The sequence below is a fragment of the Ranitomeya variabilis genome, chromosome 1, assembly GCF_051348905.1.
Source record: "Ranitomeya variabilis isolate aRanVar5 chromosome 1, aRanVar5.hap1, whole genome shotgun sequence".
Classification (NCBI taxonomy): Eukaryota; Metazoa; Chordata; class Amphibia; order Anura; family Dendrobatidae; genus Ranitomeya; species Ranitomeya variabilis.
In genome coordinates, this window is record NC_135232.1 from 741,792,100 (window position 1) to 741,814,078 (window position 21,979).

The following is a 21,979-nucleotide window of genomic DNA, read 5'->3' on the forward strand; positions in this document are numbered from 1 at the left end:
GGGAGGCGACAAAACGTAGACGGATTTATCAGAACAATATATCATCAGCAGTAAACAACATTGTATGGAGCCGACGCTCGCTGGGACCCTCGCATGTAGCATCGCTGCCGGCTGAATTATGGGATGAAAGGTTATGATGCAGATAGAGTGTATGACAGCAAAATACTAATGCTGGGAAACGAGGCAGGAGAGTGAATAAACGGTGGCACCCAAACCACAAGCGTTTATGTACTGGGCGTAGCTGGAGATAATAGGATATTAATATTCAGACATGAATGTTATATCTTAAGCAAAGTAATAATGTCATATTCTGTACCTGTATAGGAACAAACACGGTCTCTATACAGGTACTCAGAGAAGGGGTGTAGCACCTCTTATTACTACAGATATACACCGGGGGTCTGATAAGTCCCGAACATAAGAAAATATAATAAACCATCACAGATCATGGGTAGAAGGGGTTCCAGCATCCTACTGAGCATTGCCCCTGGGCAGCGGTAACCCCCCGCCCTCCCACCACCAGTGTCGTCCCATACCGTATTAGTGTGACATAACGAGCGGCATATTTAGGTAAAACTCCCCTGTAATAATCAGATATAGAATACATCTCTCACAATCAACTGCATTATAAATAGGACACTTGGTTTCTATGAAATAATTATTATAATTATTATTATTATTATTATTATTCAGAAACGACAAGTTCTTTATGCTTTTTACATCAAAAGTATCAAATGGAAACATAACAGAAAAGCATCTGTATTAACCCTTTATGTATTAACATAGCCTAGATAAATATTTTTTTTAATTTTGGAAATAAAAACTGTGATTTTGTAAGTGGGAATCCTGATTCTCTATAGAATTACACTTCCAGAACTTCACTGTCCTGGGACTTTTTAAACTACAACTCCTATCATGCACTGTAGTTTATGAAAAGGCATAAACAAAAACTTTGTCAGTGACACAGGTCGCTCGGTCAAACATTGCTCTATGCTGCTGCTAAATTGTAGAATATTCAGGGGAGCGGCGGCACAACTTGACCCACAAAGTCCTGCGACCAAGACCAGCAAGTCACTAAACATGCAACTGGTTTCGACTTTCTGCAACTTGAAACACACGATCCCATTCACCTGATCTAGGAGCAATGTGAGGAGATTTTTGGCCGCAGAACCGGAGTCCCCGTGTAGCCGCAGGCTTACAGTCTGACTATGGGAAATAAGCCACAGGTTGGCAGACACATTGGGACATGAATGCGGAGTATGACACTGGACTTACCTTGAGTGGCTGATACTACAGACCGGGAGAAAATGAAGCACAGAGAAAGAATTGGCAGCTCCATCACCACTTGTTCCTCTGGGTACCTGAAACACAACGCACGTTATCAGGCAAGACCCCATTTAATCAGGAGGCAATGATGGCCCCACTGAGGTACTAACCTTGATTGCTGCCCCAATGGTAATGAAGCTTAAGCGACCACCACTTCTTCACCATTCATACCATCTGAGGACCCTGCAGCTAAACTTCTGGATTTCTACCAGTGTTTTGCCCTTTAGATGCCAGATCTGTCACCAGCTCAATGGGAAACTAGAAAGCAGAACAGATGTTGAAATTAGCTGCAAATCATCTGCTCTCCAAGTATTGTAATGTCTTACTCCAATGAGTCCCAGGCAGCAGGAATCCTCCAACCTCACAAAAAAAAACAAAAGCAATTCACCATTCATGCAGCTCCGCAACAATAAAGCAGTGGATAATGAGAAGCCATCGCCCAAGCTGCCCGGCATCAATTCTTCTCAAGCCAGAACCACTCCATCTCTTCACAGCAACAACTGAACTAAGGATTATTCTCCACAGCTCGGGGAAAAGCACGCCTCCAACACGGCCGCTGCTCACTGAGCTCCTCACAAAACATGAAGTGGATTTATAGAGCTTTACATAAAAAAGATGATGGTGATTGGCATCAATCAAGGTTTGCAGTGGGAAATTATAACCTAAATATTAACAAAAATAAAAGAATAAATATTGTAACATTATTATTAATATCAATTTTTATTTAGGACTAGTGATGATCGAATAGTGAAATATTCGGAAAATCGGCACAAATAATTTGTAATATCTGTATATTTATGCTGAATAACAAATCCAAAGCAAGTCAATGGGAAAGCCGAATATTTGTCTGCTGGACCTAGGGGCCTGAGAAAAAAGCTGTAATGGATGGGAAAGAGCTAAAACTAAATGGGAACAGCATGGAAAAGATGCTGCATGCCTCTCTGACTCACACATGGCATATGGGAATAATGTTGTTAGACTATTGTGCCGGTTTTACACATTTTTAACAAGACCTACCAAACCAAACCTACATTTTTTTAAAGGGGAAAAAGGCCCAGAAACATTTTTCCTTCATAATTACATGTATATAACACACAAAAAAGATACCTCCCTTTAGCATATGTTCACACGGAACGTCTTGGCTTTAGTTTTTCCTTTAACATTTGTGAGGGCTCTCACTCCTACATTTGGGAGGTTCCTCCCTCATGCCAAATAGTTAGCCAGATAGTGGAATACATATTCCCCATCCCTTTACAATGCCAGATAAAACATGCCCATATAAATTTTGGGCTTCGCCCACCATCATGTCCACCGCCATGACATTATGCAGTCAGCGGTTTTAATTTTCAGAGGGAGATACAATTAGCTATAGTGTGAAATAATCACCACTATTAATATACCCTCTGGGTTAACAATGTAAACTAGCTTGGAGGATACCCCTATGATAAAACTTAACTTTTAATGAAACACATAAAATCTAAGCAACTCAACTAACAAAAACCAAAAAAGTGCTCATGAGAACCAGTGCTCAAAATATAAAAATTGGTTGGATCTCACCAATGATAGCAGAGTGGTGTGCCTCTCCAAAAGTAGCAGACGTATGGTCACCATCAAGTACCTCCCAGTATTCTTGACTGGGGGTCCGTAGTCCACGTATAGGAATAGGGGCTGGGTGAGAGGTGATATCTTTCCTTCCCTGTTATACCCGTTTGAACTCCTAACAATCCTAACAGTCTGTAATAATTATAGGGGATAACTTAGGAGACTCTTTGCGTGGAACAAGACAACTACAGGACACAGTTTTATAAGTGGTAAAGTCTATATTATCACACGGTGATTCAAACAGGTGCAGAGAGAAACTCAAGTCCACAACACATGGAGTAAATATTAAATGCAGCTCAGCAGTCTATAGGAAACTTCAGAGGAAAATACAATCACGCAGAAAGTCTATGGAGCACAATTATTTTTGAGGATACTTGACACGAATAAGTCCTTGCTTAGTCCAAAACACAGATAGATATGCTTATAAGGCAGTTCAAGCAATGTCTTATCTCAACCAGGAAGGCCTGAGTAATAGTCTCAGGTTCTTGCAGAGCAGCAACAGCTTACATGTCCAGCAAATGCAGATGGAAGTAAACACGAGCAGCAGATGAAGGAGGATTACTGGAACTGGTGTATGCAGCAGGAACTCAGAGCAGAGTAGCAGGATAACCACACAAGTTCACAGGAGCAGGTATATAGCCAGGGAGTAACCAGAGGCCAGGAGCTGAATGCAAGGCAGAATACTCTAGCACAGACTGAAGGCTGGGGTGGAGTTTTATAGCAGGAAGACACAGTGCACATGAGACCAAAGATGCCATCTTGGAAAAGGGCAGTAATGCACAAAAGGTGAAAAATGTTCAGAGTCCTGACACTAAGTTTCAAAACGTGCAAGTGCTCATCTTTAACAGTGCTGAAGTTAAAGATTTGGCTTGATCTCCCCAATATACATTCTTGTTAATTTCCTCCATTGTCAGTCCACCATTGGAGAGAGAAGAAGGCGGGGGTTCAATAGAATAGTCCTTATGTTCCTCCTTGTCGTGCCCCTGCTTTGCTCCCATCCTTACAAGGGAAGTACCCAAGTATGAACCTACTCATAAATCACCCATATGAACAATGTAGCCTCCAACGCGTTTCTACCCCTGTTAAGGGGTTCATCAGGCGAGAAGAGAAAAAGCAATGTGGGTATTTGCAGTGGCAAGATAAGTCCAGCTACCTGACTAGTGGTGTCCCTATCTAGGAATGTCTGGTCTCTGACATCTCTGGCATCCCAGACATCCCTAGATAGGGTGCTATCCCAGACCGTACCCTGAGGCTACAGAACTGTAAGTTCCTGGCGTGTGGGCTCGGCCGACACGACGCGGATCCTTGTTTTACTGTAGTTGTTTTGGTGCCGAAGATTTTTTGGGACTGGCTGCAGCTGATGCAAATCATATGCCTGAGTGGGGACCCACCACAGATTAAGGGTACCGTAACGATAGATACCCGGGTATCCCTAGGTTGAATATATATAAAAACGACTGTTATATTTCTATATATTGTTATTGTGGGTTTTAATAAGTTTATTCTCAGTGTGTCATCCCAGGGGCTCCCATAAGACCTCTTCAACATATTTACACCTGTTTCTCATATAGCTTATTCAATACCTTGTTTGTGACATATTGGTTCGGTAAATTTATTCTTTAACCTTTAACACGTAAATCGGAAACTTTGGGATTGGCACATTGATTTCAAGCCTCAATGAGTGAGTGTAATTTCTAAGGGAATCTCAGGCTGTTTGATACAATACTGAATCTCACTTCAACCTCCATTTCAGTAAAGAGAGTGTTGTAATTTCTGCCTCCTTCTCAGTTTGTGACTCACTGGATCTTCTTCGGACCTCTGGTCATTTACATAGCCACGGTTCATGAATCAGGAGCATCTGACCGGTGGCGACTGACTGAAGTAAGATTTTTGTTTTAGGGAATGCCAAAGCTCATCATGAATTAGACAAGCTGTGGTGTCACGCCCTCGCTGCGCCCCTGTCCCGCCCATTATTGCGGAGCTGCGAGAAAATTGCATGAAAGCTTTTCAAAGCAATTTACTCCAGAATTTTAGAGAAATTGCATGAAGAATTGGCGCCTACACACCTAAAATGCCAGGTTTTTGGCATGTAAAGAATCATACCAAGGAGAACTATTCAGAATTTTTTCCACCGTTAATGTCACCTACAATCTGCACAGATCTATTGAGAAAGAAACTGAAATAATTTTGAGGGGAAAATAAAAATAGGGAAATTAAAATAATGTGGTTACATAAGTGTGAACACCCTCTTATAATTTGGCATGTTGTGATGTTCAGAATTAGCCAATTACATTTACCCTCATGTTAAATAGTAGTCAGTACACCACCGTCATCACTCACAGGGATTCTGATTAACCCCATGTAATGTTTAGCTGTGTTCGGAGGATTTTCTGACTTTTGTTAGTTGCTTTTTACAGCAAAAGCCATAGACTGTGAACAGCTGACAACACAGCAAGGGGATCTTATTGTTGAAAGTTAAAAGTTAAGAGAAAAGTACAAAAAAATAAAATCTAAGACATTTGATATACCATGGAGCACTGTGAAAATAGTAATCAAGAAATGGCTTAAATTTGGCACAACAATGACATTACCTAGAACTATCAGAGTCAAAACAAAAGAAAGTAAAAACCGCACCCTTTTATATAAAGATTGAAGGTCTCAGCGGACACAAGGGCGCATGTCCAAAACCAGGGAGCCCATCCCGGACAGTACCAAGACCACAAAAAACAAAGAGACGGCGCCACAATGGATGGTGAAAAAATAGGAGCTTACATTTATTCTGCCTCCTGTAGCGAGAACTAGAACTAGGCATCTCTCAAAAAGTAATGAAAAGACAAGAAGAAAATTGGTCTGGGAGGTTGTCAAGAAACCTACAGCAACATTAACCCCTTCACGACCTTGCCCTTTTCCGTTTTTGCGTTCTCGTTTTTCGCTCCCCTCCTTCCCAGAGCCATAACTTTTTTATTTTTCCATCAATATGGCCATGTGAGGGCTTGTGTTTTGCAGAATATGTTGCAGTTTTTAACGTCATCATTGGTTTTAGCATGTTGTATACTAGAAAACGGGAAAAAAATTCCAAGTGCGGTGAAATTGCAAATAAGTGCAATCCCACACTTGTTTTTTGTTTTGCTTTTTTGCTAAGTTCACTAGATGCTAAAACTGACCTGCCATTTTGATTCTCCAGGTCATTACCAGTTCATAGACACCAAACATGTCTAGGTTACATTTTATCTAAGGGGTAAAAAAAATTCCAAACTTTGTAAAAAAAAAAAAAATTGCGCCATTTTCCGATACCCATAGCGTCTCCATTTTTCATGATCTATGTTCGGGTGAGGGCTTATTTTTTGCGGGCCGAGCTGGCGTTTTTAATGATACTATTATGGTGCAGATACGTTCTTTTCATCGCCCGTTATTACATTTTAATGCAATGTCATGGCGACCAAAAAAACATAATTCTGGTGTTTCTAACTTTTTTCTCACTAGGCCATTTAGTGATCAGGTTAATCCTTTTTTCAATTGATAGAACAGGTGATTCTAGACGCGGCGATACCAAATATGTGCAGGTTTGATTTTTTTTTTTTTATTGTATTATTTTGAATGGGGCGAAAGGGGGGTGATTTAAACTTTCATATTTTTTTCATTTTTTTTTCAATTTTTTTTAAACTTTTTTTTTTACTTTTGCCATGCTTCAATAGCCTCCATGGGAGGCTAGAAGCTGGCATAGCCTGATCGGCTCTGCTACATAGCAGCGATCATCAGATCGCTCCTATGTAGCTGAATTGCAGGCTTGCTGTGAGCACCGACCACAATGTATGAAAATTGTACATTCACAATGAAGGCATCAAAACTATGAAATAACACATGTGGACTTATATACGGTACTTAACAAAAAAGACTTAACAAAAATTATGTCTTATATTCTAGGTTCTTGAAAGTAGCCACCTTTTGCTTTGACAACTGCTTTGCACACTCTTGGCATTCTCTTGATGAGCTTCAAGAGGTAGTCACCATTAATGGTTTTCACTTCACAGGTGTGCCCTGTCAGGTTTAATAAGTGGGATTTCTTGCCTTATAAATGGGGTTGGGACCATCAGTTGTGTTGTGCAGAAGTCTGGTGGATACACAGCTGATAGTCCTACTGAATAGACTGTTAGAATTTGTATTATGGCAAGAAAAAAGCAGCTAAATAAAGAAAAACGAGTGGCCATCATTACTTTAAGAAATGAAGGTCAGTCAGTCCAAAAAATTGGGAAAACTTTGGACTCTACATGCCTGGTTCCCACCGTGAAGCATGGAGGAGGAGGTGTGATGGTGTGGGGGTGCTTTGCTGGTGACACTGTTGGGGATTTATTCAAAATTGAAGGCATACTGAACCAGCATGGCTACCACAGCATCTTGCAGCGGCATGTGTTATGACCCCAATGGCGAGGGTCTCAGAGGAACGTGGAAGTCTGCAGAATACAAAATCCAGCTCATAGGGCAGTGGTAACTGGGTTGACCATATATCTACTCCTAACGCCAACACTAGAAGTAGCCGGGGATCATTCCTACGTTGATTCTAGATGACACGCGCCAGCCGGAGAATCTAGCTACCCCTAGTAGAGGAAAACAAAGACCTTTCTTGCCTCCAGAGAAGGGGACCCCAAAGCTGGATAGAAGCCCCCCACAAATAATGACGGTGAGGTAAGAGGAAATGACAAACACAGAAATGAACCAGGTTTAGCACAGAGAGGCCCGCTTACTGATAGCAGAATAAAGAAAGGTAACTTATATGGTCAACAAAAACCCTATCAAAATCCACACTGGAAATTCAAGAACCCCCGAACCGTCTAACGGTCCGGGGGGAGAACACCAGCCCCCCTAGAGCTTCCAGCAAAGGTCAGGATATAGATTTGGAACAAGCTGGACAAAAATACAAAACCAAAACAAATAGCAAAAAGCAAAAGGCAGACTTAGCTGATATAACTGGAACCAGGATCAGTAGACAAGAGCACAGCAGACTAGCTCTGATAACTACGTTGCCAGGCATTGAACTGAAGGTCCAGGGAGCTTATATAGCAACACCCCTAACTAACGACCCAGGTGCGGATAAAAGGAATGACAGAAAAACCAGAGTCAAAAAACTAGTAACCACTAGAGGGAGCAAAAAGCAAATTCACAACAGTACCCCCCCCTTAGTGAGGGGTCACCGAACCCTCACCACGACCACCAGGGCGATCAGGATGAGCGGCATGAAAGGCACGAACTAAATCGGCCGCATGAACATCAGAGGCGACCACCCAGGAATTATCCTCCTGACCATAGCCCTTCCACTTGACCAGGTACTGAAGCCTCCGCCTGGAGAGGCGAGAATCCAAGATCTTCTCCACCACGTACTCCAACTCACCCTCAACCAACACCGGAGCAGGAGGCTCAGCAGAAGGAACTACAGGCACAATGTACCGCCGCAACAAGGACCTATGAAATACATTGTGAATAGCAAACGACACAGGAAGATCCAGACGAAAAGATACAGGATTAAGGATTTCCAATATCTTGTAAGGCCCAATAAAACGAGGTTTAAATTTGGGAGAGGAGACCTTCATAGGAACAAAGCGGGAAGAAAGCCATACCAAATCCCCAACGCGTAGTCGGGGACCCACACCGCGACGGCGGTTGGCAAAGCGCTGAGCCTTCTCCTGTGACAACTTCAAGTTGTCCACCACATGATTCCAGATCTGCTGCAACCTATCCACCACAGAATCCACCCCAGGACAGTCAGAAGGCTCCACATGACCCGAAGAAAAGCGAGGATGGAAACCAGAGTTGCAGAAAAAAGGCGAAACCAAGGTGGCGGAACTAGCCCGATTATTAAGGGCAAACTCAGCCAACGGCAAGAATGTCACCCAATCGTCCTGATCAGCAGAGACAAAACACCTCAAATAAGCCTCCAAAGTCTGATTGGTTCGCTCCGTCTGTCCATTAGTCTGAGGATGGAAAGCAGACGAAAACGACAAATCAATGCCCATCCTACTACAAAAGGATCGCCAGAACCTGGAAACGAACTGGGATCCTCTGTCTGACACAATATTCTCAGGGATGCCGTGCAAACGAACCACGTTCTGGAAAAACACAGGAACCAGATCGGAAGAGGAAGGCAGCTTAGGCAAAGGAACTAAATGGACCATCTTGGAGAAGCGATCACATATCACCCAGATAACGGACATGCCCTGAGATAGCGGAAGATCAGAAATGAAATCCATGGAGATATGTGTCCAAGGTCTCTTCGGGACAGGCAAGGGCAAGAGCAAACCGCTGGCACGAGAACAGCAAGGCTTAGCTCGAGCACAAGTCCCACAGGACTGCACAAATGACCGCACATCCCTTGACAAGGAAGGCCACCAAAAGGACCTGGCCACCAGATCTCTGGTGCCAAAAATTCCCGGGTGACCTGCCAACACCGAGGAATGAACCTCGGAAATGACTCTGCTGGTCCACTTATCCGGGACAAACAGTCTGTCAGGTGGACAAGACTCAGGCCTATCAGCCTGAAATCTCTGCAACACACGTCGTAGATCCGGAGAAATAGCTGACAAGATAACTCCATCTTTAAGAATACCAACAGGATCAGTGACTCCAGGAGCATCAGGCACAAAGCTCCTAGAAAGAGCATCGGCCTTCACATTCTTTGAACCTGGTAAATACGAGACAACAAAATCAAAGCGGGAGAAAAACAATGACCAGCGGGCCTGTCTCGGATTAAGGCGTTTAGCAGACTCGAGATACATCAGATTTTTGTGATCAGTCAAGACCACCACACGATGCTTAGCACCCTCGAGCCAATGACGCCACTCCTCAAATGCCCATTTCATGGCCAACAACTCCCGATTGCCCACATCATAATTTCGCTCGGCAGGCGAAAACTTCCTAGAGAAAAAGGCACAAGGTTTCATAACAGAGCAACCAGGGCCTCTCTGCGACAAAACGGCCCCTGCCCCAATCTCCGAAGCATCCACCTCAACCTGAAAGGGAAGTGAGACGTCAGGCTGGCACAAAACAGGCGCCGAAGTAAACCGGCGTTTCAACTCCTGGAAAGCCTCCACGGCAGCAGGAGCCCAGTTAGCTACATCGGAGCCCTTCTTGGTCATATCCGTCAAAGGTTTCACAATGCTAGAAAAATTAGCGATAAAACGACGGTAGAAGTTAGCGAAGCCCAAGAACTTCTGAAGACTCTTAACTGACGAGGGCTGAGTCCAATCAAGAATAGCTCGGACCTTGACTGGGTCCATCTCCACAGCAGAAGGGGAAAAAATGAACCCCAAAAAGGGAACCTTCTGTACACCAAAGAGACACTTTGAGCCCTTGACAAACAAAGAATTTTCACGCAAAATTTTAAAGACCAACCTGACCTGCTCCACATGCGAATCCCAATTATCAGAAAAAAACAAAATATCATCCAGATAAACAATCAAAAATTTATCCAGATACTTCCGGAAAATGTCATGCATAAAGGACTGAAAAACTGAAGGCGCATTGGAGAGCCCAAAAGGCATCACTAAGTACTCAAAATGACCTTCGGGCGTATTGAATGCGGTTTTCCATTCATCACCTTGCTTAATGCGCACAAGGTTGTACGCACCACGAAGGTCTATCTTGGTGAACCACTTGGCACCCTTAATCCGGGCAAACAAGTCAGACAACAGCGGTAAAGGATACTGAAATTTGACAGTGATCTTATTCAAAAGCCGATAATCAATACAAGGTCTCAAAGATCCGTCCTTTTTTGCCACAAAAAAGAATCCCGCACCAAGAGGGGAAGAAGACGGACGAATATGTCCTTTCTCCAGAGACTCCTTGATATATGAACGCATAGCGGTATGTTCAGGTACCGACAGATTAAACAGTCTTCCCTTAGGAAATTTACTGCCCGGGATCAAATCTATAGCACAGTCACAGTCCCTATGAGGAGGCAGTGCACTGGACTCAGACTCACTGAAGACATCCTGATAATCAGACAAATACTCCGGAACTTCCGAAGGCGTAGAAGAAGCAATAGACACAGGCAGGGAATCCTCATGAATACCACGACAGCCCCAACTTGAGACTGACATAGCCTTCCAGTCCAGGACTGGATTATGGGTCTGTAACCATGGCAGCCCTAAAACAACCAAATCATGCATTTTATGTAAAACCAGGAAACGTATCACCTCGCGGTGTTCAGGAGTCATGCACATGGTAACCTGTGTCCAATACTGCGGTTTATTTGCTGCCAATGGTGTAGCATCAATACCCCTAAGAGGAATAGGATTTTCTAATGGTTCAAGAGTAAAACCACAGCGCTTAGCAAATGAGAGATCCATGAGACTCAGGACAGCACCTGAATCTACAAACGCCATGACAGGATAAGATGACAGTGAGCAAATCAAAGTTACAGACAGAATAAATTTAGGTTGCAAATTACCAACGGTGACAGGACTAACAACCTTAGCTATACGTTTAGAGCATGCTGAGATAACATGTGTAGAATCACCACAGTAGTAGCACAAGCCATTCTGGCGTCTATGAATTTTCCGCTCATTTCTAGTCAGGATTCTATCACATTGCATTAAATCAGGTGTCTGTTCAGACAACACCATGAGGGAATTTGCGGTTTTTCTATCACATTGCACCGAATTAGGTGTTTGTTCAGACAACACCATGAGGGAATTTGCGGTTTTGCGCTCCCGCAACCGCCGGTCAATTTGAATAGCCAGTGCCATAGTATCATTCAGACCTGTGGGAATGGGAAAACCCACCATAACATTCTTAATGGCTTCAGAAAGGCCATTTCTAAAATTAGCGGCCAGTGCACACTCGTTCCAATGTGTCAGCACGGACCATTTCTGAAATTTTTGGCAATACACTTCAGCCTCGTCCTGCCCCTGAGACATAGCCAGCAAGGCCTTTTCTGCCTGAATCTCAAGATTGGGTTCCTCATAAAGTAAACCGAGCGCCAGAAAAAACGCATCAAGATCAGCCAATGCCGGATCTCCTGGCGCCAGCGAAAAAGCCCAATCCTGAGGGTCGCCCCGTAAGAACGAAATAACAATTTTTACTTGCTGAGCAGAATCTCCAGATGAACAGGGTCTCAGGGACAAAAACAATTTACAATTATTCACGAAATTCCTAAACTTAAACCTGTCTCCGGAAAACAGTTCAGGAATCGGTATTTTAGGTTCTGACCTAGGATTTCTGATAACATAGTCTTGTATGCCCTGCACACGAGTAGCCAGCTGGTCCACACTTGTAATCAAGGTCTGGACATTAATGTCTGCAGCAAGCATAGCCACTCTGAGGTAAAGGGGAAGAAGAAAAAAAAAAAAACTCAGAATCTTCTTTCTTATAATCCCTCTTCTGCAATGCATTAAACATTTAATACTGGCCTGGCAAACTGTTATGACCCCAATGGCGAGGGTCTCAGAGGAACGTGGAAGTCTGCAGAATACAAAATCCAGCTCATAGGGCAGTGGTAACTGGGTTGACCATATATCTACTCCTAACGCCAACACTAGAAGTAGCCGGGGATCATTCCTACGTTGATTCTAGATGACACGCGCCAGCCGGAGAATCTAGCTACCCCTAGTAGAGGAAAACAAAGACCTTTCTTGCCTCCAGAGAAGGGGACCCCAAAGCTGGATAGAAGCCCCCCACAAATAATGACGGTGAGGTAAGAGGAAATGACAAACACAGAAATGAACCAGGTTTAGCACAGAGAGGCCCGCTTACTGATAGCAGAATAAAGAAAGGTAACTTATATGGTCAACAAAAACCCTATCAAAATCCACACTGGAAATTCAAGAACCCCCGAACCGTCTAACGGTCCGGGGGGAGAACACCAGCCCCCCTAGAGCTTCCAGCAAAGGTCAGGATATAGATTTGGAACAAGCTGGACAAAAATACAAAACCAAAACAAATAGCAAAAAGCAAAAGGCAGACTTAGCTGATATAACTGGAACCAGGATCAGTAGACAAGAGCACAGCAGACTAGCTCTGATAACTACGTTGCCAGGCATTGAACTGAAGGTCCAGGGAGCTTATATAGCAACACCCCTAACTAACGACCCAGGTGCGGATAAAAGGAATGACAGAAAAACCAGAGTCAAAAAACTAGTAACCACTAGAGGGAGCAAAAAGCAAATTCACAACAGGCATGCTATTCCATCCAGTTTGTGTTTAGTTGGACCATCATTTATTTTTCAACAGGACAGTGACCCCAAACACACCTCCAGGCTGTGTAAGGGCTATTTGACCAAGAAGGAGAGTGATGGGGTGCTACGCCAGATGACCTGGCCTCCACAGTCACCAGACCTGAACCCAATCGAGATGGTTTGGGGTGAGCTGGACCGCAGAGTGAAGGCAAAAGGGCCAACAAGTGCTAAGCATCTCTGGGAACTCCTTCAAGATTGTTGGAAGACCATTCCCGGTGACTACCTCTTGAAGCTCATCAAGAGAATGCCAAGAGTGTGCAAAGCAGTCATCAAAGCAAAAGGTGGCTACTTTGAAGAACCTAGAATATAAGTCATAATTTCAGTTGTTTCGCACTTTTTTGTTAAGTATATAATTCCACATGTGTTAATTCATAGTTTTTATGCCTTCAGTGTGAATGTACAATTTTCATAGTCATGAAAATACAGGAAAATCTTTAAATGAGATGTGTCCAAACTTTTGGTCTGTATTGTATATATATGTAAATATTATAGCTCTTGGGGCCGATTCACCAGTGTTTTCACCAGAAAACATTTTAAGAAAATCGCACAAGTGCTTGTATTTCTTACTTCAGAAATTCTACTCCAAGGACTGGAGTAGCATTTCTAACACGTTACTGACAAGAGGTACACACCACTTTATGATTTTGACATATTGTTCTCCAGTGAGCCATTTATTAAAGGGAACCTGTCACCCCCAAAATCGAAGATGAGCTGCAGCCACCGGCATAAGGGGCTTATCTACAGCATTCTGTAATGCTGTAGAAAGGCCCCCGATGTATCCTGAAACATGAGAATAAGAGGTTAGATTATACTCACCCAGGGGCGGTCCCGCTGCGGTCCGGGTACGATGGGCATCGCGGTCCGGGGCCTCCCATCTTCATACGATCACGTCCTCCTCTTGTCTTCACTGTGCGGCTCAGGTGCAGCTGTACCTTGTCTGCCCTGTTGAAGGCAGAACAAAGTACTGCAGTGCGCAGGCGACGGGCCTCTCTGACCTTTCCTGGCGCCTACACATTGCAGTACTTTGCTCTGCCATCAACCAACAGGGCAGACAAAGTACGCCTGCGCCAGAGCTGCGGCGTGAAGACAAGAATAGGATGTCATCATAAGAAGATAGGAGGCCCCGGACCGGACCGCGACACCCATCGGACCCGGACCGCAGCGGGACCACCCCTGGGTGAGTATAATCTAACCTCTTTTTCTCATGTTTCAGGATACATCGGGGGCTTATCTACAGCATTACAGAATGCTATAGATAAGCCCCTTTTGCCGGTGGCTGCAGCACATCTTCGATTTATGGGGTCACAGGTTCCCTTTAAGACTGGCGTGTGCAACACCAATCTTAATGAATTGACCCTGTGGACTGTGAGACTGAAACCATAAACTAAATTATGCAAAGTGCTTTGCTGTACCCCATATTCCGTGTTACTATATGCTGACTGCTGTACTGCTCACGTAGGTTCTTGATATGCTCTAATCCGCATTCTGCTGCTGTAATTGTGATAACTATCCCATATATACAAGGCTGAGGCCACTGTAGATCTTCAGCTTGTCTTCATCATCAGCGATTTTACATGACACCTCCGTGATAGGAATGAGTCACCAGAAGTCACACATTCTGACACAATTAGCCATGAAGATTTGATATTATTAAATCACTACAACACCTTCACACTCATTCAGATTGATATTCATACCGAAGATGAGGAAATGAGAATATCTAGGGAAAATAGTTTAGTCCATTTTTTGCGAAGAAATCTGAAGACAAAACACAAAGCAGCTGAATTTCTTTGTATGAGATGGTATATTAAAGAGATTCAGGAGAGAAAGACGTCTCACTTCTGTTGACTTATGACTTACTTTAATATAGAGATATCCAAACATATCCTCAGTAGTCACTGCAAATACAGTTTAGTGTCTATTGGCAAAATTCGTTATAGTACAAGTCAGACCGCAGTAATTATACTGCCGACTCAAATGAAGCCAACCAACAATTCATTAAAATGTAACGTTTAATATGTAAAGTTAAAAAGATCCAAGTAACCACATAATAATTTGCACAAACATACAGCCCAAATCAGAGAGGAGCACCCGAACATAACCCTAAACGTAAATTTCTAGTAATACAGTATACATAGGAGAATTAAACTAACCGTGCAAGCAATCGTAATATAGATACATAGTAGCATTAAGCATCCTATACTGCAGACTGAGGAAAACATCAACCCCTTTCTGACCTCGGACGGGATAGTACGTCCGATGTCAGCTCCCCTGCTTTGATGCAGGGCTCCGCGGTGAGCCCACATCAAAGCCGGGACATGTCAGCTGTTTTGAACAGCTGACATGTGCCCGTAATAGGTGCGGGCAGAATCGCGATCTGCCCGCGCCTATTAACTAGTTAAATGCCGCTGTCAAACGCAGACAGCGGCATTGAACTACCGCTTCCGGCCGGGCGGCCGGAAATGATCGCATCGCTGACCCCCGTCACATGATCGGCGATGCTTCAGAATAGTAACCATAGAGGTCCTTGAGACCTCTATGGTTACTGATCCCCGGCAACTGTGAGCGCCACCCTATGGTCGGCGCTCACAGCACACCTGCAATTCTGCTACATAGCAGCAAACATCAGATCGCTGCTATGTAGCAGAGGCGATCATGTTGTGCCAGCTTCTAGCCTCCTATGGAGGCTATAGAAGCATGGCAAAAGTTTTAAAAAAAGTAAAAAAAAATGTGAAAAAAAAAAAATATATATAAAAGTTTAAATCACCCCCTTTCGCCCCAATCAAAATAAATCAATAAAAAAAAAATCAAATCTACACTATTTGGTATCGCCGCGTTCAGAATCACCCGATCTATCAATAAAAAAAAGCATTAACCTGATCGCTAAACGGCGTAGCGAGAAAAAAATTCGAAACACCAGAATCACGTTTTTTTGGTCGCCGTGACATTGCATTAAAATGCAATAAGGGGCAATCAAAAGAACGTATCTGCACCAAAATGCTATCATTAAAAACGCCAGCTCGGCACGCAAAAAATAAGCCCTCAACCGACCCCAGATCATGAAAAATGGAGACGCTACGAGTATCAGAAAATGGCGCAATTTTTTTTTTTTTAGCAAAGTTTGGAATTTTTTTTCACCACTTCGATAAAAAATAACCTAGTCATGTTAGGTGTCTATGAACTCGTAATGACCTGGAGAAACATAATAGCAGGTCAGTTTTAGCATTTAGTGAACTTAGCAAAAAAGCCAAGCAAAAAACAAGTGTGGGATTGCACTTTTTTGCAATTTCACCGCACTTGGAATTTTTTTCCCGTGTTTTCCAGTACACGACATGGTAAAACCAATGATGTCGTTCAAAAGTACAACTCATCCCACAAAAAATAAGCCCTCACATGGCCATATTGACGGAAAAATAAAAAAGTTACGGCTCTGGGAAGGAGGGGAGCGAAAAACGAACACCGAAAAATGGAAAATCCCAAGGTCATGAAGGGGTTAAAGGTGCCAAATAGCCTCCATATAGAAACCCCGTCTGCACTATCAATGTGCACAGCCAAAATATACCCAGAAATTTAGAATAAGGAGCACAGTATGTTACCTTTTCACCAGGTCACCAACTAGATAATAGAGCAACGTGTAAGTGCACGCCGCGGACTGAAACGCTAATGTGAACCTAGCCTTAGTCGGGATTGCAGACCGAGACAACCGAGGGGCTGGAAAGCAGAGGTCCACGGGTCGAACCATGCAGGCAAGCTCGCACTCTCCATCTGGCTGACTGCGTTGATGGAGGAGGGGCGTGACTAAATGAGGTTGGGAGGGTGCATATATAGTGCCTGGCAATAAGCCGTGCCAATAGTGAGAGAGCTGAAGACGTAATAATGGAAGTACAACGGGAGCTCCACGGCGCATGCGGCCGTCAGAATTCTCCATACACAAATACACTTCCTGACATGCGCCACGTGGAACGTGTACTGAACCACATGCAGATCCCACGCAGGCGCTGTCGGAAGTGTGTGGAGAAGTGACAGCAAGCGCATGCGCACCGCCAACCGGGACTTCAAATACGCAATCTGTAAGTTCTAAAATGAATATAGCCCACATAGGGAGGAAACAGACAACGGGGAAACGCAGAGTATGACAATATTGCTAAAAGAGTGGCAACTAAAAAAATAATAAAAACGCCGTGCCAATGCCGTCCTTTATAAAATAGAACACCAGTGCAAATGTGCAAAAGTGATGTGATTTAATAATATCCAAAAAACATGGATCTCATAGAGTACATCATATTATATCAACCAACACTAATATAAATAATAAATAAATCTATATATATAAGAGGCATCGTGATTACTCGCTAATCTCGCCCCCTGCACAGTAGCTCCGCCCCAGTCCACATCACCACACATAATCCTGCCCCCCACCCCATTACCACACACAATCCCGCCCCCACCACATCACCACACACAATCCCGCCCCTCCACATCACCACACACAATCCCACCCCCCACAAATCCTGCCCCCCCACATCACCACACATAATCCCGCCCCCCACATCACCACACATAATCCCGCCCCTTCAACACATCACCACACATAATCCCACCCCCAACACATCACCACACAATCCCGCCCCCAACACATCACCACACATAATCTCGCCAACACATCACCACACAATCTTGACCCCCACCCCATTACCATACATAATCTCGCCCCCCGCCACATCACCACACATAATCCCGCCACCCCACCACATTACTACACATAATCCCGCCCCCCACCACATTACCACAGATAATCCCACCCCCCACCACATTACCACACATAATCCCGCCCCCACCACATTACCACACATAATCCTGCCCCCCACATCACCACACATAATCCTGCCCCCCACCACATTACCACACATAATCCTGCCCCCCACCACATTACCACAGATATTCCCGCCCCCACATTACCACACATAATCCTGCCCCCCACATTACCACACATAATCCCGTCCCCCACCACATTACCGCACATAATCCTGCCCCCCACATCACCACACATAATCCCGCCCCCCACATTACCGCACATAATCCTGCCCCCCACCACATTACCACACATAATCCTGCCCCCCACCACATTACCACAGATAATCCCGCCCTCCCACCACATTACCACAGATAATCCCGCCCCCCACCACATTACCACATAATCCCACCCCCCACCACATTACTACAGATAATCCCGCCCCCCACCACATTACCACACATAATCCCGCCTCCCACCACATTACCACAGATAATCCCGCCCCCCACATTACCACACATAATCTCGCCCCCCCACCACATTACTACAGATAATCCCCCCACCACATTACCACACATAAACCCGCCCCACCACATTACCACAGATAATCCCGCCCCCCACCACATTACCACACATAATCCCGCCCTCCACCACATTACCACAAATAATCCCGCCCCACCACCACATTACCACGCATAATCCCGCCCCCACCACATTACCACAGATAATCCCGCCCCCCACCACATTACCACACATAAACCCACCCCCACCACATTACCACAGATAATCCCGCCCCCACCACATTACCACACACAATCCCACCCCCCACAAATCCCGCCCCCCCACATCACCACACATAATCACACTCCCCACCACATCACCACACATAATCCCACCCCTTCAACACATCACCACACATAATCCCACCCCCAACACATCACCACACAATCCCGCCCCCAACACATCACCACACATAATCCCGCCCCCAACACATCACAACACAATCTTGACCCCCACCCCATTACCACACATAATCTCGCCCCCCACCACATCACCACACATAATCCCGCCACCCCACCACATTACTACACATAATCCCGCCCCCCACCACATTACCACAGATAATCCCGCCCCCCACCACATTACCACACATAATCCCGCCCCCCACCACATTACCACACATAATCCTGCCCCCCACCACATCACCACACATAATCCCGCCCCCCATCACATTACCACACATAAACCCGCCCCCCACCACATTACCACAGATATTCCCGCCCCCCACATTACCACATATAATCCCGCCCCCCACATTACCACACATAATCCCGCCCCCCACCACATTACCACACATAATCCCGCCCCCCCACCACATCACCACTCATAATCCCGCCCCCCACCACATCACCACACATAATCCCGCCACCCCACCACATTACACATAATCCCACCCTCCCACCACTTTACCACAGATAATCTCGCCACCACCACATTACCACACATAATCCCGCCCCCCACCATTTTCCACACATAATCCCACCCCCCCACATTACCACACATAATCCCGCCACCCCACCACATTACCACACATAATCCCGCCACCCCACCACATTACTACACATAATCCCGCCCTCCCACCACATTACCACACATAATCCCGCCCCCCACCACATTACCACACATAATCCTGCCCCCCACCACATTACCACAGATAATCCCGCCCTCCCACCACATTACCACAGATAATCCCGCCCCCCACCACATTACCACATAATCCCACTCCCCACCACATTACTACAGATAATCCCGCCCCCCACCACATTACCACACATAATCCCGCCTCCCACCACATTACCACAGATAATCCCGCCCCCCACATTACCACACATAATCTCGCCCCCCAACCACATTACTACAGATAATCCCCCCACCACATTACCACACATAAACCCGCCCCACCACATTACCACAGATAATCCCGCCCCCCACCACATTACCACACATAATCCCGCTTTCCACCACATTACCACAAATAATCCCGCCCTACCACATTACCACACATAATCCCGCCCCCCCACCACATTACCTCACATAATCCCTCCCCCCCACATTACCACACATAATCCCGCCCCCCACCACATCACCACATATAATCCTGCCCCCCACCACATCACCACACATAATCCCGCCACCCCACCACATTACTACACATAATCCCGCCCACCATCACATTACCACACATAATCCCGCCCCCCACCACATTACCATACATAATCCCGCCCCCCCACCACATTACCACACATAATTCCATCCCCCACCACATCACCACACATAATCCCGCCCCCACCACATTACCACAGATAATCCCGCCCTCCCACCACATTACCACAGATAATCCCGCCCCCCACCACATTACCACATAATCCCACCCCCCACCACATTACTACAGATAATCCCGCCCCCACCACATTACCACACATAATCCCGCCTCCCACCACATTACCACAGATAATCCCGCCCCCCACATTACCACACATAATCTCGCCCCCCAACCACATTACTACAGATAATCCCCCCACCACATTACCACACATAAACCCGCCCCACCACATTACCACAGATAATCCCGCCCCCCACCACATTACCACACATAATCCCGCTTTCCACCACATTACCACAAATAATCCCGCCCCACCACCACATTACCACACATAGTCCCGCCCCCACCACATTACCACACATAATCCCGCCCCCCCACCACATTACCTCACATAATCCCTCCCCCCCACATTACCACACATAATCCCGCCCCCCACCACATCACCACACATAATCCTGCCCCCCCACCACATCACCACACATAATCCCGCCACCCCACCACATTACTACACATAATCCCGCCCACCATCACATTACCACACATAATCCCGCCCCCCACCACATTACCATACATAATCCCGCCCCCCACCACATTACCACACATAATCCCGCCCCCCACCACATCACCACACATAATCCCGCCACCCCACCACATTACACATAATTCCACCCTCCCACCACTTTACCACAGATAATCTCGCCACCACCACATTACCACACATAATCCCGCCCCCCACCATTTTCCACACATAATCCCACCCCCCCACATTACCACACATAATCCCGCCACCCCACCACATTACCACACATAATCCCGCCACCCCACCACATTACTACACATAATCCCGCCCTCCCACCACATTACCACACATAATCCCGCCCCCCACCACATTACCACACATAATCCTGCCCCCCACCACATTACCACAGATAATCCCGCCCTCCCACCACATTACCACAGATAATCCCGCCCCCCACCACATTGCCACATAATTCCACCCCCCACCACATTACTACAGATAATCCCGCCCCCCACCACATTACCACACATAATCCCGCCTCCCACCACATTACCACAGATAATCCCGCCCCCCACATTACCACACATAATCTCGCCCCCCAACCACATTACTACAGATAATCCCCCCACCACATTACCACACATAAACCCGCCCCACCACATTACCACAGATAATCCCGCCCCCCACCACATTACCACACATAATCCCGCTTTCCACCACATTACCACAAATAATCCCGCCCCACCACCACATTACCACACATAGTCCCGCCCCCACCACATTACCACACATAATCCCGCCCCCCCACCACATTACCTCACATAATCCCTCCCCCCCACATTACCACACATAATCCCGCCCCCCACCACATCACCACACATAATCCTGCCCCCCACCACATCACCACACATAATCCCGCCACCCCACCACATTACTACACATAATCCCGCCCACCATCACATTACCACACATAATCCCGCCCCCCACCACATTACCATACATAATCCCGCCCCCCACCACATTACCACACATAATTCCATCCCCCCACCACATCACCACACATAATCCCGCCCCCAACACATCACCACACACAATCCCGCCCCCCACCCCATTACCACACAAAATCCCGC

The 21,979-nt window shown here is 45.7% G+C and overlaps 1 protein-coding gene across 1 annotated transcript in view; it reads right to left on the minus strand.

Moving 5' to 3' along the window:
• The window catches only part of DLK1 (delta like non-canonical Notch ligand 1), a 53,240-nt gene extending 51,386 nt beyond the window's left edge, over nt 1-1,854 (minus strand). The window contains exons 1-3 of the mRNA XM_077269275.1: nt 1,715-1,854; nt 1,437-1,584; nt 1,276-1,361 (exon numbers count right to left, since the gene is read on the minus strand). Coding sequence (XP_077125390.1) covers nt 1,276-1,339 — 64 coding nt within the window. The 5' untranslated portion in view covers nt 1,340-1,361; nt 1,437-1,584; nt 1,715-1,854. The remainder of the gene's footprint in view (nt 1-1,275; nt 1,362-1,436; nt 1,585-1,714) is intronic.
• Between the last annotated feature and the right edge of the window lie 20,125 nt (nt 1,855-21,979).